Source organism: Papaver somniferum, unplaced genomic scaffold (assembly GCF_003573695.1).
Source record: "Papaver somniferum cultivar HN1 unplaced genomic scaffold, ASM357369v1 unplaced-scaffold_150, whole genome shotgun sequence".
NCBI lineage: Eukaryota > Viridiplantae > Streptophyta > Magnoliopsida > Ranunculales > Papaveraceae > Papaver > Papaver somniferum.
In genome coordinates this window covers 4146184-4161199 of record NW_020624377.1, presented here as the reverse complement: position 1 = coordinate 4161199, position 15016 = coordinate 4146184, and the positions used below count along the sequence as shown (strand labels likewise).

The 15016-nt window shown below is 35.9% G+C and overlaps 2 protein-coding genes and 1 long non-coding RNA gene across 6 annotated transcripts; 2 read left to right on the top strand and 1 right to left on the bottom strand.

Annotated features, from left to right (window-relative positions):
• Window positions 1-315: 315 nt before the first annotated feature.
• LOC113336093 (7-deoxyloganetin glucosyltransferase-like) lies at window positions 316-2501 on the top strand. The gene is made up of 2 exons (XM_026582082.1): window positions 316-1084; window positions 1218-2501. The coding sequence occupies exons 1-2, from the start codon at window positions 583-585 to the stop codon at window positions 2177-2179; spliced, it is 1464 nt and encodes a 487-aa protein (XP_026437867.1). The 5' UTR covers window positions 316-582; the 3' UTR covers window positions 2180-2501.
• Window positions 2502-3846: 1345 nt separating this feature from the next.
• LOC113335919 (protein ALP1-like) lies at window positions 3847-5595 on the bottom strand. Its single transcript, XM_026581931.1, has one exon. The coding sequence runs from the start codon at window positions 5513-5515 to the stop codon at window positions 4022-4024; it is 1494 nt and encodes a 497-aa protein (XP_026437716.1). The 5' UTR covers window positions 5516-5595; the 3' UTR covers window positions 3847-4021.
• Window positions 5596-8881: 3286 nt separating this feature from the next.
• On the top strand, window positions 8882-13644 carry LOC113335974. 4 transcript variants are annotated; one of them, XR_003353563.1, is made up of 16 exons: window positions 8882-8997; window positions 9218-9443; window positions 9555-9600; window positions 9690-9831; window positions 10051-10084; window positions 10213-10410; window positions 10542-10652; window positions 10741-10947; window positions 11162-11215; window positions 11535-11706; window positions 11833-11988; window positions 12108-12224; window positions 12346-12590; window positions 12727-12781; window positions 13137-13208; window positions 13326-13644. It is a non-coding gene; the product is annotated as an uncharacterized LOC113335974 (long non-coding RNA). The 4 variants fall into 4 exon arrangements; XR_003353565.1 differs by having other exon boundaries at window positions 8890-9443; window positions 9726-9831; XR_003353562.1 differs by having other exon boundaries at window positions 8890-9443.
• Window positions 13645-15016: the final 1372 nt, after the last annotated feature.

Sequence of the window (15016 nt, the reverse complement as noted above, 5' to 3'; positions counted from 1 at the left end):
TATAGTGAACAGCCGTGTAAAAGACGTGAACAAAACAATCAACTGAGAGTAATAGTCATGATCGTAACAACTTGTCCTCTATCATTTTTATATATGGAACGACCAAAATCTGTAATCTTGAATGAACTTCTACTAGCTCTAGAGTTCGTTGATTTCGTTTAAGACTTTGCTTACGTCTCTCAAAGAAACAAAATTATTCATGTGGGAAGAAAAACAAACCAATTCGTGTTGAATTGGCCAATATATTTTTCTTCAAGGTACTATAGATGTACACATCATTTCAATTTGCAACTACAAAAGAAGCCAACAGCTCATGTGCCAAAAATAAAAACAAAAACTAACTCAAATGCTCAAACCGTAGTTACGTTTAGTCCACCAATGGTGCATAACTAGATATCTCCATCTTCTCAGCATGTCACTTGCATCATAACTCAATAATGGCACTATTAAATATACCACTAACTACTTCAACAAACCTCCACTATATAGTGTCACAAATACTGAACCAAAACTTCCATTAAAAGAAAAAATACTGAACGAAAACTTTGATTTTATCTTTTTAAACTTAGATTTCACAAAAAAATGGGTTCTCTTGCAACACAAAAACCTCATGCAATATGCATTCCATATCCAGCTCAAGGTCATATCAGTCCCATGCTCAAACTAGCTAAATACCTTCATTTTAGAGGTTTTCATATCACCTTTGTAAACACTGAATTCAATCACAAAAGATTTCTCAAATCTAGAGGATCTGGTAACGCAATAGACGATTTTCAGTTCGAGACCATACCTGACGGACTTCCAGCATCTGATTCGGATTCTACACAAGATATCCCATCTTTATGTGCTTCGGTTCGAGTGAATTGTTTGGCTCCGTTCGTTGATCTTGTAACACGGCTTAACGACTCCCCAGATGTGCCTAATGTTTCTTGCATCATTTCAGATGGGGCTATGAGCTTCACAGTGAAAGCCGCAGAGCAGCTCAATATACCGGAAGTAGTTTTTTTTACTACTAGTGCTTGTGGATTCATCGGATATGTGTATTACGCTGAGCTCGTTGAAAGAGGTCTAGTACCACTTAAGGGTAAGTAGTCACCGGAACTTGAACTTTTTCAGTAGCGGTACCGGTACACTGTTATGCAAGATTTTATTTGCTGTACTTTTAATGTCCGGTTCGTGGATCTAACAAGTTTGATATTGACTTGGTAATTGTTCAGATGAAAGTGATCTTACGAATGGATATCTTGATACACCGGTCGATTGGATTCCTGGTATGGAAGGAATCATGCGGTTAAAAGATTTTCCGACGTTTATCAGAACAACCGATCCTGAAGCGACCATGCTGACTGTTAATATTGAACATACAAGTTTGGCAATGAGAGCTAAAGGTGTAATACTCAACACTTTCGAAGACTTAGAACCGAAAGTTCTGAAAACAATCCGATCTACATATCCTGAGGTTCTCACCATTGGTCCATTACATTTATTGGGACATCAAATACCAGAATCCGAGTCGAAATCCATCGGGTCAAGTTTATGGAAAGAAGATGCAAGTTGTTTGGAATGGTTGAATCAGTGGGAACCAAATTCAGTTGTTTATGTGAACTTTGGAAGTATTACAGTTATGACAGCACAACAATTAACTGAATTTGCTTGGGGACTTGCTAACAGTAAACACCCTTTCTTGTGGATAATCCGACCCGACATGGTATCCGGTGATTCGGCAAAAGTACCGGAAGAGTTCTTGGAAGAGACTAAAGGAAGAAGCATGATAGCTAGTTGGTGTCAACAAGAACAAGTCCTTGCCCACTCATCTATTGGAGGATTCTTAACGCATTCAGGATGGAATTCAACTCTGGAAAGTATTTCCGAGGGAATTCCAATGATATGTTGGCCATTTTTCGCAGAACAACAGACCAATTGTCGGTACGTATGCACCGAATGGGCAAATGGTTCTGAAATTGATGCAGATGTGAAGAAAGATGAAGTGGAGAGGTTGGTTAGAGAATTGATGGATAAAGACAAGGGGAAGGAAATGAGAAAGAAAGCTTTAGATTGGAAAGAAAAGGCTCAATCAGCTGTTAAACCAGGTGGATCTTCTTACATGAATATCGAAAGACTAATCAATCATGTGTTACTTGGAAACAGTAATGCAGTTGCAGAAACAAATGCCAATTAGTACAATCTGCTGTGTCCCATTTGACCAGTCTGTCTGAAAGTTAAAATTACTAGAGCTGTTGCGATTGTGGGCTAGATCCGGATTCAATTCCTGCGGCTGCGTATTTCCTTTCAAAACTATCATCTTTTGGGATAAAAGTCTTATGCAAAATGTTTACATCCAGAATAGCAATCATCTTGTCAAATGTGTGGCATCAGTTAATTTGTTATTTAGTTCTTGTTATGGAACCTTTCTTTGTCGCCCTGAATAATTTATTTGTACCCCCTGAATGATTTGTACAGAAGTATTTTAATTCTCCAAAGCATTAGTACTTGTAATTGGATATGTTTATTGGCAGTGGTTAGCCACACACCTACTTCATGATTTACCTACCATCTTGGGCTGGTGGAGCTGATACTGGACATACCATAAACCACCACTACTTGTGTTCAGGGTAATAAAGGCGGAGGCACATCGATTGGGAAATGTCACTCACCACTCACAGGCATAGACCACAAATCCAACGGAGAGATCATTAACATACAAATTTCACTGGAACAGTCAAACAAGACGCCAAACAAGAATAATCAAATTTATAGAAAATGACCCGAACAATGAATCTCAGCACATTACCATGCAAGTAGAATCTAGAAAGCAATAATAACTACTTTTTAACAGAAAATTACCTGAACAATGCCGATGATGCACTTTATGTAATGGCCCTACATATTTGTAGTGAATAGCTAATAAAGCAGTACTTGCCTGGGTATGGCCTACGGGGTAGATATAACTACCCAGGTTAGAGGGCCAAAGGCAAAGAGCCAAAGACCATATCAACTGGGTTTAATTTAAGTTTGACAGTCCCGGCAAAAACACAGTTTCAGCCAGGATATACAGCAAGTAACAAAAAGAGAACAACAACAATAGTCTTCATCTTTCTTTTCTGATGATTAAATGACCATTGCACAGACAAGTTTCAACCTATGGTGGTAGGTTCAATTCCCTACGACTTTACCATCTCTACTAGACAGGCACCGACAGTATTCGGCCAACACTTCAACAATGTTGGACAACGATTTTTGTGAATCAAACTTCATTCATACTCAAATCACAATTCACTACAATATACAAATTTAAGATATAGGAACAGAGAGATGTTGATTAGTTCACCGAGAATGAAAGACTCCTGAAGTACACAACAACAACAAAAAAAAAAAAAAGGCATGCTGACTGTTATCACTAGGTGCCTCTTTCAGTGAGACAGTAAAATCATAGGGAGTTGAATCGGCAATCTACACCCTAACTCATACATTACCACTAAAAGAAGTATGCTACTAGCATAAAAGTTCAAATGCACTTTTGGAACATGCTCATAACAGTCTCTAACAAAATCCAGGACAAGGAACCCCCTAAAAATACCTATCTGCTTAACATTTCAATACGTACAAATCAAGAAGAAAAAACTAAATTAGAAGTTCAAATATATATATAAATGGAGAACGAGCACAAAACCAAACAAGAGACTGAAATTCGTTAATTTGCAATTTATGGATGTGAAATGGTTACATCTCCGTTTCCAATTATTGTAATTTTTTCGAAACTTGTTCTTGTCTCTCTGTCACTCTAGTATCTGGTACTCAAGTAAGCAGTTTATTGTAATGGCAACAAATGCAAGCGAAGAAACGAGAGAAAGGCAGATGCTGACAAATTTAATTTTGAATAAAAGAACAAGTCAGGAACCTATCAACTAAGCATTGCATATACAAACCTACATTACCTATACCAACTTCAAAAAGCCAAAAAAAGAAAGAAAAAGAAAAGGCAAGTACCGTAACCGGTTATTCACAATTAGCGTTCATAGTTTCAGAAGCTCTGACTAGCCATTGCCAATTGCAAAGCAAGTGTATATCTGACCCTCTGTGCATTCTCATCGCCCTTCCCTCCAAAAACAGGGAACTCCTCTGGCTCCATATCATACTCACCCATGAATTCATTTGGCAATGGTTCGCTACAATTCAAGAGAAAATTATGCAGCAAACAAGCAGCAACAATAACATATGGATACGGCTCAATCGATTCCTCTTTCCACTTGGTCAAAAGAAGTCTCCATCTAGCTCGAACGCTTCTAAATGCTGTGTCGACTAATTTCATTCCTCGATTATGAACAGAATTATACACTTGAACTAAAGACGGAGAATTATTCTCACTATCAACACCATCACCATCCTTCAGATAAGGTGTTAAAAGCCATGGCAATAACGGGCAACAAGAATCACCTAATATATACTGCGGTATCGAATTACCATCATGAAATTCAAATGAAGGACCATTCAAAAAATCCTTAGATTCTTCTACCCTAGTATACAATTTCGAATGATTTAAAATCGCAGATGGATTCATATTATTAGGCCAACCAGATGAAACATCTAAAAATCTACCTTCTGAATCAACCAGACACTGTACTAAAATCGCCTCATCGCCGCCCAAACCCCCAGCTGATTCAAAGCCAAATCTACTAAACCCCAAAACACCGCAACAATTCGGCAATGAAATCCAACCAAACCCTACAATAATCCTACTCAAATCATTCGGAGAGAACTCAAAAAAATGTCCTAATCGATCATTAACAGCTCGAATTACCTCATAAAAACTCCGACACGCCACCGCAGAATCAATCCCAAATCTTATGCCAACAGATTTAAAAGACGAACCATGAGCTAATCGAAACAGCGCAGAAGCAAGCATATAATCAGGTGGAATCTTCGTATTCGAATAATTCTGCAACGACGGAGCTAAAGTCTGCAGCAATAGAATAAACGAAGTTTTCGTCATTCGAAAAGCTTCAATCCATCTCGAATCAGATTGATCCGACTCCGCAGACAAAAACCTCTGAAACCAACAATCCGATTGAAACACATCGTTGTTCGCTACCTCGGGCGACGGAGATGGAGATGCAGGAGGCGGTGATTTGAATTCATCAACCACCGGAGGAGAAATTGGGGATTTTACGGTTTTAGATTTGGATTTGTGTGATTTTAGGGTTTTAGGAATAGAACTAGGGTTTTCTTGTTGTTGTTTCTGGATAACAGAATTGAGCCGATTGATTGAAAGAGTAATTGAAGATAGTTTAGCTTCTAGGGTTAGGGTTTGAGAAGGATGAAGATGAAGATCGTTTTGAGATACAAATGAATTGACTACTGATGTTGATGAGATTACCAATGGGATCAATGGCTGTAGATGTTTATGATGATATTGAGGTCCTGGTATTGGTCCTCGCTTGCTGGTTCTTTGGTGGTTGGAGTTTGGAGTGGTGGTGGTGGTTTTGGATTTTCCGCCACCGTTTTCAATCGGAGTCATTGTGGTGGTGGTGGTGGTGGTGGTGGTGGAATTCTCTGCTTGATGTCTCCGAGAAAGTTTGAAAGATTCGTTTTATTAGTTTTTGGTGGTGGTGGGTCTGTGGTGACATCTGTGGGGGTGTATATCATTTCCAAAGATTTTGATAGAGGTGAACATATATTTTAGTGATTTATTGATCTACTCGAATATAACGTGGGTGATGGAAACTGGCTATTTGATTGGAGTATTTTGGCAGTTTACAGTTCTATTAGGAATCAATAATGATCATAAGTACCGAATGCAAAAGTGGTACTCACACAATTAGATCTCATGTACTTCTTTAAAATTTGTTAGAGGTATAAGATTCGTGAAAATGAGATTCTCTTCCTACGATCTAAACGTGCCATATTAGTATAGAATATTCCTAAATTATACATTCGATGCATAGTAATTAATACGTATAAATGTCAGTAGTAGGTGTATTCCTAAGCATCTCAGATATGAGTGAATATTTTCACGAGGCTTGGATTTATATTACCCCACGTAAAATCACTTTTCTGAGAATGGACATTCTAAACACGAAGATGAACTTGGAGCAGCTTATTATCTCGGTCAAGTGGACAATGTATAAGTCTATACACACAAAGTAGTTTGAGGGTTATTCCTTTAGCACTTAATCCATAATTGTAATGTTTTTATTGGACACAACTAACTATTTTTATCTCTTTCTTGATTCCATCTCTTTGATGAGTGATGATCTTAATACATTATGCCCTTTTCTTGTTGAAAAAAAAACACAGCAGGATGTGAACATTATTACCAGAAGAATTTAGTGAAACATGAATATTCAATGGGCTAAGGAATTAAATCTGGAGAAAATGGAGTTTGAGCTTGATTCAAAAATATGAGATTCTTAATATGTGCGTAATTAATAAATGATAGTATCAATTAATAATCGTAGGTAATAGGACTAATTAATAAACAATATCAAGCAATAATGATCATAAGTATTGAATGCAAAAGTGGTACTCACACTATTACACTATTAGATCTCATGGTACTTCTTTAAAATTTATTAAAGGAATAAGACTCGTGAGAATGAGATTCTCTTCCTACGATATAAACATGCCATACTAGTATAAAATTGGATCTGAGTTATAAATTCGATGCATAGTAATTAATACGTATAAATATCGGTGGTAGGTTTATTTCTAAACACTTAAGGTGTGAGTGAATATTTTCACGAGGCTTTTACTCCACGTTATACTGTTTTTCCGAGAATGGACATTCTAAACACGAAGAAGAACTTGGAGCAGTTTATTATCTTTGTCAAGTGTATATAATGTATATGTATGGACACACAAAGTAGTTTGAGGGTTATTCCCAAGATAGTTAATATCATGTATCGGTATCGTATAGGTCGGGTCTTGTACACCTGTACAAATGATAATATCTGATTTTATAGGCGATACATCATTAGGATTTTTTTAATATTTATTATTTATCAAATAAAAATATATATCGATATAACCATGATGGAAAATAATAATTGTAGTAAACATACTTCAACCTTACAAAATTAGAGGTGGTTGATTAGAGCCTTATACTATCAACAACGAAACCGAGCATTGAATGTTTGTTAGCCCATCGACATCACATTTACGGTAATTACATCCACCATAATCATATATGAAGCTAGCAAAATTAGTGGAGTTACTTTCTTGAACTAAAAGTTTAAGAAATCATAAGCAAAAGACAAAATGCATTAGTGATATATCAGTGTACAAGTTAAACCTATATTATCAGTGTACAAGTGAAACCGATATATCGTTCCGTACAGGACGATACACGCGTTTTTATCGTTTCTCCTTCGTATCGCTGATATTTTCAGTACCGTAAAGGTTTTTTTCCAATATCCTATAAAAACCTTTAATATCGGCTTGTACAACCGATATTGACTACCTTGGTTATTCCTTTAGCATTTTAATCTGTAATTAAAATGTCATTACTAGACCAACTAACTATTTTTGTTTTTCTCTTGATTCTATCTCTTTGATGAGTGATGATCTTCATACATTATGCCTTTTTCTTGTGAAAGAAAAAAAACACGAGGATGTGAACATTATTACCACAAGAATTTAGTGAAGCATGAATATTCAATGGGCTAAGGAATTAAATCTGGAGAAAATTGAGTTTGAGCTGGATTCAAAAATAGTTGTTGATGCAGTGAATAAAGTCTCTTTTAACATAGACCGGAGATTTCATAATTTAGTTTTAGACATAAAGTCTTTATTTAGTACTTTTACCTTTTGGTGTAACTATGTGCCAAAAGAGAAAAGTAAAGTTGCAGATATTCTGTAAAAATTTACTAGAATTGAAAGATTATGTGTTGTCTGGTTGTTAGATCCTCCCAGTAATATCATTGCTCAGTTTTAGGAAGATAAAAGCTTTGTAATCTCTTTTCAATAATCAATTCAATCTATCACTTTCAACAAATAAAAATAAAAATAAATGAATATGTGAATCCGGACCGGACCGGAAACCAAAATGCACCATATGTATATAAGATACTTTCTACAGCATACCCGAACATCAACATACAAAGGCCTTTGGTGATTTGTGTTGCCTTAAGGTTATATATTAAGAGAAGAAGATAAAACAAAATATTTTCGGTTGTTTCCCGTTGTTTTTGGCAAATTATACGAAAATAATTCGTGACTTTACTAAATAGGAATAGGACTAGTAAGTAAACAAAATCAATCAATAATGAAATTAATTTGGGAAAATAATCGCTTGGTCCTTTTTTAGGTGGTCCCATGTCTGTTTAGTCATTTGGGAAAACGCCTTTACTGTTTAGTCCATAATTATTTAAAAATATTAAATAGACCAAAGTACCCTTCTGTGTTAATTTCAACTTATATTTTGTAGTAGTTCATTTATCAAAATGAAGTCATGTTAATTCTACTTAATTTTTGAGAAAACCTATATGAAACCAGAGTTCATTCCAGAAATGAACTCATGATAACACTACACCAAATTCTCGGATTCGTAACGGCTTAGTGGCTGTTACAAAAATCCCCTTACAAATGGCCGTTACAAATTATTCGTAATAGGCACTATCCGTTACTAAGTTTTTTTAAATTCGTAACAAAGGGTAGCCGTTATGAATATTTTTATAGGCGTGCCAGTCGCACGCTTGGTCACACTTGGGTCGTAACACCTTCAGAAAGTGCGTGTGCCATTCACATGCGTGGCATTATGTTTCCACCCACGATGAGTTATACCAGAGGATATTTCCTCCCATACGTGTGCGATTCACATGCGTGCTTTTGAGTATACCTTAGCTTTTTTTTTTTTTTTTTTCCGTTCTCTTCTGCTCCTGCTCCTGCTTTTGTTCCTCTCCTCTCCTCTCAGGCGATGAAACTAGGGTTTTATCACTGAAATCGTATTAGCCAAGAAACCATCACAGAAATCTTTTCATTAGAATTCAATCATCTATATGTGTAAGTATGAATCTTTTCAATAGCCTTCAATCATCGATCTGTATGAGTTTTACGATTTTTAGGGTTTCATTTTTTTTTTTGCAGTCGATCTGTTTTTTAGGGCTTCATTTCATCATTTTTATTGGGGATTCATTTCAATCGATCTGTTTCATCTTAGTTTCTTTTTGTTAATCTTCTTTATATAAATCTAATTCGATTTTTTTTTCTAATTTTCTGTTAGGGTTTGAAGAATTACTTAAAGGTGGAGTCGCGATACGTACCCATCGATTTCCTCCACTTATACCATGGGGATAAGTTCTTGCAGAAGGACATCATGATGTTGTTGTCGGTGACGTTTCATTGAAGGAAGATGAAGATAACTCATTGACCCAAACCCAATTGGGTTTTTTACACCATACAAATCGAAAGAAAAAGGCTTCAATAAAGATCATGGATCGTCAAAATGGGTAAGTTCTTCAAACCCAAACATCATTTTTCACTTCATTTCACATCTATGTTTTTCTATTTTGGTTTAATCGCAACATTGAAATTTAGGGTTTTTGTAAAATTGATTACAGGGTTTTGAGAATTAAGGATTTTGTTAGTTTAAACGAGCATAATTAGGTGAGGTTATTTTAATTTTAGCTTGCCTCTGTTTTATTTTTCTGGGTTTTTAGTTGTCAATTGAAAATTTGGTTTTATTATGATTATAGGAGCTGTAACAGTTTCAGGGGGAGGTGCTTTTGTAGGGGCTTAAGTAGATTCTGAAGCAGAGGCTGAGAATGAAGACGAATTCGACAAATTAAATTCAGAAGTGAATGATTAAGATGATGAAAAGATGAGAGTGGTGGAGAGGTTTGTTTTTTGAAACTGTTAAGAGTAATGTTTCATTATTTCTTTGAAGTCATTTAAAATTATTAATATTTGTTCTAATTTAGGTTGTTTGATTTTGTATGAAGATGATGACTAGAAGGAAAAGAAACTTTAGTCAGTTTTCTAGATGTTCCTCTTAGTAATTGTGCAACTTAATTCTCAGTTTCTAAATCCAGATATATGTTGTTTTATATGATGCAGAATATTGGAGCAACAGGGTCTCGAAGAAGAAGAGGTACAAAGAGATAGAAAAGACTTATCAGAAGAAAGTAACATTTGTTGTGTAAATTCGTTATTCTGGCTGCAGTTGCTGAGTATATGAATTTCCAATGAACAAAGAATTGATGATTGGCTTGCTTTCAGCTTTAAGAGAGATGGAGGCATTCATATTTTGAAGGATAAACAAGTTCTTCAACATCTCACCGAGACTGTTGAGAAAGCAAAGATGGAACAAAATGACAATGGAGCTAAAAAAGTTGTTTTGATAAGTGGATCACCTGGCATTGGAAAGAGTACATCAGCAAAACTGGTTATCCAGATGCTTGGCTTCCAGGCATAAAGGTTCTGAATTCATGAGTTATCCTCCATTTTCAGGACGAAAACATTATCTTGTCCAGCGCTCGCATATGGAGTTCATTTCTAATGCTCCCACTTTTGACTTAGCAATTTTGTACCCTGTTTCTGTATTTCAGGTCAATGCTAGTAACAGCCGGGGAAAAGATGACTCGAAAAATTGATGGAAGCATGGCAAACTCTATAAAAGAACTTGTCAGCAATGAATCTTTGAGTGTTAAGATGGAACGGTTGGTCTTTTTCTGTAAATACCAATTCCCCTTGTGTGCTTACTTGGGGAAAAAAAAGAAGATTTAATCTTTAAAATTGATCTTGCAGGTCAAAACATCAAAAGACTGTGTTGATTATGGATGAAATTGATGGCATGTCCTCCGGAGATAGGGGTGGGGTGGCTGACCTTATTGCCAGCATCAAATTTCCAAAATCCCGATCATCTGTATTTGCACTGACCGTCATAGTCAGGAACTGAAAAGTATTCTCAACTACTGTTTACTTCTCAACTACAGGAAACCAACAAAACTACAGGTCTTAACCACCCTGGATAAATCTTGCCTAAATCATCTGTTAATTAATTTTCCTAAAAATTGCGACACAATTGCGGAACTTTTCTCTCTGCAATCCTTGATGAACGAATGAGCATTTTGATAGCTGGCATGATAGAATCTATTTTACGTTACCACTATAAAATTTAGATCAATGTGAATATGCTGACTGAGACATTATTTCAAATGAATGATAGATGGCAAAGAGGTTAATGCAAGTTGCAATTGCAGACGGCATCAAGGGTGACGAGGTACATATGTAACTAAACTTGCTTGTCGGAATATCTGCGTTTTCTGAAATTATATCCAACAGATCTCTCACAGCATTATGATTTCTTTGTATAATCTGTATTTACTTTTATCAAACTAAAAAATAATCATCAATTCTACTGACATATTTTTAGACTCTTCAAATTCGGTGTATTGAAACGAACATAATTTTTTTTTCCCACTACCCCTTTAAGATTTAATGTTGGCGCTCACTAGACTACTAGTAATGTATTTGATCTATGCTTTCTATACAACATGCTTTCTATCCAAAGCTTTGTTATTTATGGTTTCTCTGTGCAGTTTCAGGTCACTTATTGTTACCTACTTGATTCATCTAATGATACCTCATCAGTTTGCTTTACTACGAGTTCAGACTTTCCATGAGCGTTTTTTCTTCGGATTCTATGATGATCTTATTTGCTGCTGATCCTAACCACTCAACAAACAGATGGTCTTCAAGTTTATAATGAGGGTAACTATGTTTATAACCATTAATCCATGTTTACATTATTCCGATGCATTCGTGTTCTCTCAGTTACCCTTGGTAATTAGGTATCACCTGATTCTGATATCTATGGTCATTTTCATTTTAATTCAGAATAACACAAAGGCGCAGGGGACTATGTATGAGGATAAAAGGTTGATGAGAGAGTTAGAAACTCGAGGAGAAATCGAGCAGTAGAGTAAGGAAATAGAGAATGCAATGGCTTAATTGGGGAGGTTACTTATCTATGAAGCATCAAGGGATTGGTTGGTGAGTTTTATTTTTGTTGGTTGAGGATTTCTTTGGCTCATGCTTATGGAAATAATTTTCTGATTTGCAATTTCTCCCTAAGCTCATGTTTATCCTTGGTTTCTCATGTGTTATGTTAGAGATTGGTTGGTGAAATAGCTTAGTTCCTACTCTATGTAGACTAGAAGCATGTGATTTTGTTTGCATAGAGCTTCAGAGATGGAGATACTTCTCAAATTTGCTTGGACCTTGAAGAGGTAATTGTTTATCTGGTTTGTGGTGTTGATACTGCAAGATTTCTGTTATAATGTTTTTCCTTATTTGGTTTGGTCTCGAACCTTACTTGTTCTAATGTTGATAATGTTTTTCTTTTGGCAGTGATTACAGGGGCCATAAGTTGTTGGGAATAGCAAAATGAGTTGCAGCTGGGATTGCATAGAGATGAACATTGTAGGGAAGTGCATCACCAGCAGCAGCTCAACATCACCTGCTCCTTCTAGAGTGTATATGATGATATTACAGTTGAGATTGGTTGATGTGTAGAGTGTACGGATGCTTAAATTGAATGGGTTGCTTCTGAAATAAGCTGCAGAGATGATGTTTCTGCTAAGAAAGTGATATGTGTAAGTATATCAACTGCTTAATCTAGTTAGAGTGAGATTATGTTGGATTAGGATATTCTTAATCACTCACCGAACCTGTTTCTTACAATTATACTCAGTTCTGCTGAGAGAGCTTATGGACTTTGGTTTGTTGCAGGACCAAATATAGTGCTAACTTGTGAAACTTCATCTTACCTGGTTGCAGTTAACTAGTTAAGTATCTTTGCCTTTCCTAATTTCATATTCTATACTGCCAGAATATAGATGAATGACTAGGAGTGAAGCTCTTAAAACTCTTGACCTGCAAATTAACAAAGCAATATGAACATCTTGCTTAGCCAGGGGAAACATCTATCCAAATAACCATGTTAGTTCCAGTTTAGCTGGACATCTATTATTCAATCTCAAATGCTTGGCCAGGGAGTTTCATGTTCGCTGCTTCTTAAGGACTTGAACAATTAATCATTCATGTCTTAACTCTACTAGAACTGAAGCTTTCTGTTTTGGACAACCTTGGCATTGTCTGAGAAGTGGTGCTGACACATACATGTTAATGTTGATATGCAGGGCTCCTAAAAAAGAGAAATATGCTTCCAGGAGAGGGATTCTCCCTATGCTTCAAGACGAAGAGGATGAAAGGTGAAATCTACACTGTTGCAATTGTCTATCTCTGACTTACTTGAGGCTACCTACAGCAGTTAGAGTGTACGAGTGCTATTTACTTGTCATAATAATGTTGCCTGTTGTATTTTGCAGGATTGCCTACAGCGACTTTTCTGATGCTCAAGCTTTCAACAAAGCAAGCCTGCAAAGGATATAATGAACTAGCTGTTGTTATTTGAATGATGCTTTATTTCATCAGAAAGAGTGGAGAACAAAGGAGCTCCAAGATTTGTAAGTTCCATGTATTCAAGTTTGTATTTGTTCCGTTAGAAATTTGGAACCTTCCATGTATTCCTTGAGAAATTTGATACTTAACAAAAACAAAAAAAGTTTAGTACTTGGAGAAATTTCAGTTTTTTTGTTGTATGAACCTGAGATGAATTGAATGAATGTTATTTTGCTTAGATTGAAGAAATTGTTGTTGTTATGAATGTATTGAAAGGTATATGAAGGGTATTGAATTTAGAATTCCGTCTTATTTCCTGCAAAAAAATTACTGCGGGTCAACCTTGACCAATTTTGACCAGGTCAAGGTTGACTGGCAATAATTTTTTTAAGTTACAAAAAAGTTCGTATAGGCTTAAACGGTTACAATCTGCCACGTAGTAACGGCTTAAACTGTTACAATATAACATGTAGTAACGGCTCGCCAGCGTTACAGTTCTTTTACAAATAAATTTCGTGACGGCCCTTAGCTGTTACCACGTGGCAAATTCGTAACGGTTCACCTGTTACGAGGGACGTTACAATCCAAATTCCTAACGGCCAAAGAGCCGTTACGAAAAAATGTAACGCCCCGTTTTACAACAGGAAGAAGCCGTTCAACCCAATTTCGTAACGGTTCAGGTCTGTTACGGATCCCAGAATTTGGTGTAGTGTAAAAACCTATATAAACCAGAGTTCATTTCTGGAATGAACTCCTGGTAAAAACATATAAACCAGAGTTCATTCCAGAAATGAACTCCTGATAAAAAACTATATTAAACAGAGTTCATTCCAGAAATGAACTCCTGATAAAAACAAAGTTCATTTGTAAAAATGAACAGCATCGTCATCATCATCTTCTTCGACGTCTTCAACAGCAGCAGCAACATCGTATTCATCGTCTTCATCATATTTATCGTTTTCATCATCTTTAACAACAGCAACAAAACAAAAAAGAAACAAAAGAAACGCAAAAAAGTTCATCGCCTTCATCATCTTCATCGACTTCAACATCATCACCGCAACATCAATACCAGTAAAGAAGGATAACCCTAAAAAACTCCATCGTTCATCATCTTCTTCAGCAACAAATTTTATAAAAAAGTGTGTAAATCAATCACTGTCTTCAACAGCAACAGATCTCGAAGTCTTCATCATCTTCGACATCTTCACATTAGCAGATCAAATCTTTCAATCAAGATTCATTGTCAGCAACAACAAAAAAACAACAGCAAAAAGAAAAAGAAAAAAAAATGGAGAGAAGAGAAACTAGATCTGAAATAAAGAGGAGAGAGAAAGTAAAACTGAGAATGAGATATTTTCTACTAAATTTTTGTATATATGTGGTCATCCTAGGTCCAAACCATTATTTTCTAGGACCAAACAATAATATAAGGGTATTTCTGCCACAAAAAGATGATAATTAGATCATCCATGATGTCATCCTAGGACCAAACCATTATTTCTAGGACCAAACTATAATATATTTTTCCAAAAGGACTAAACAAATACATGACTGAGTCAACTGGACTAGACTCATCCTAATATATTATTTTTAGGACTAAATGGTATTTCCTACA

Coding starts and splice junctions, on each gene's coding strand:
- LOC113336093 (XM_026582082.1), top strand. CDS start 583: ATGGGTTCTCTTGCAACACAAAAACCTCATGCAATATGCATTCCATAT. Junction 1,085..1,217: donor AGGTCTAGTACCACTTAAGG/GTAAGTAGTCAC, acceptor GTAATTGTTCAG/ATGAAAGTGATCTTACGAAT.
- LOC113335919 (XM_026581931.1), bottom strand. CDS start 5,515: ATGACTCCGATTGAAAACGGTGGCGGAAAATCCAAAACCACCACCACC.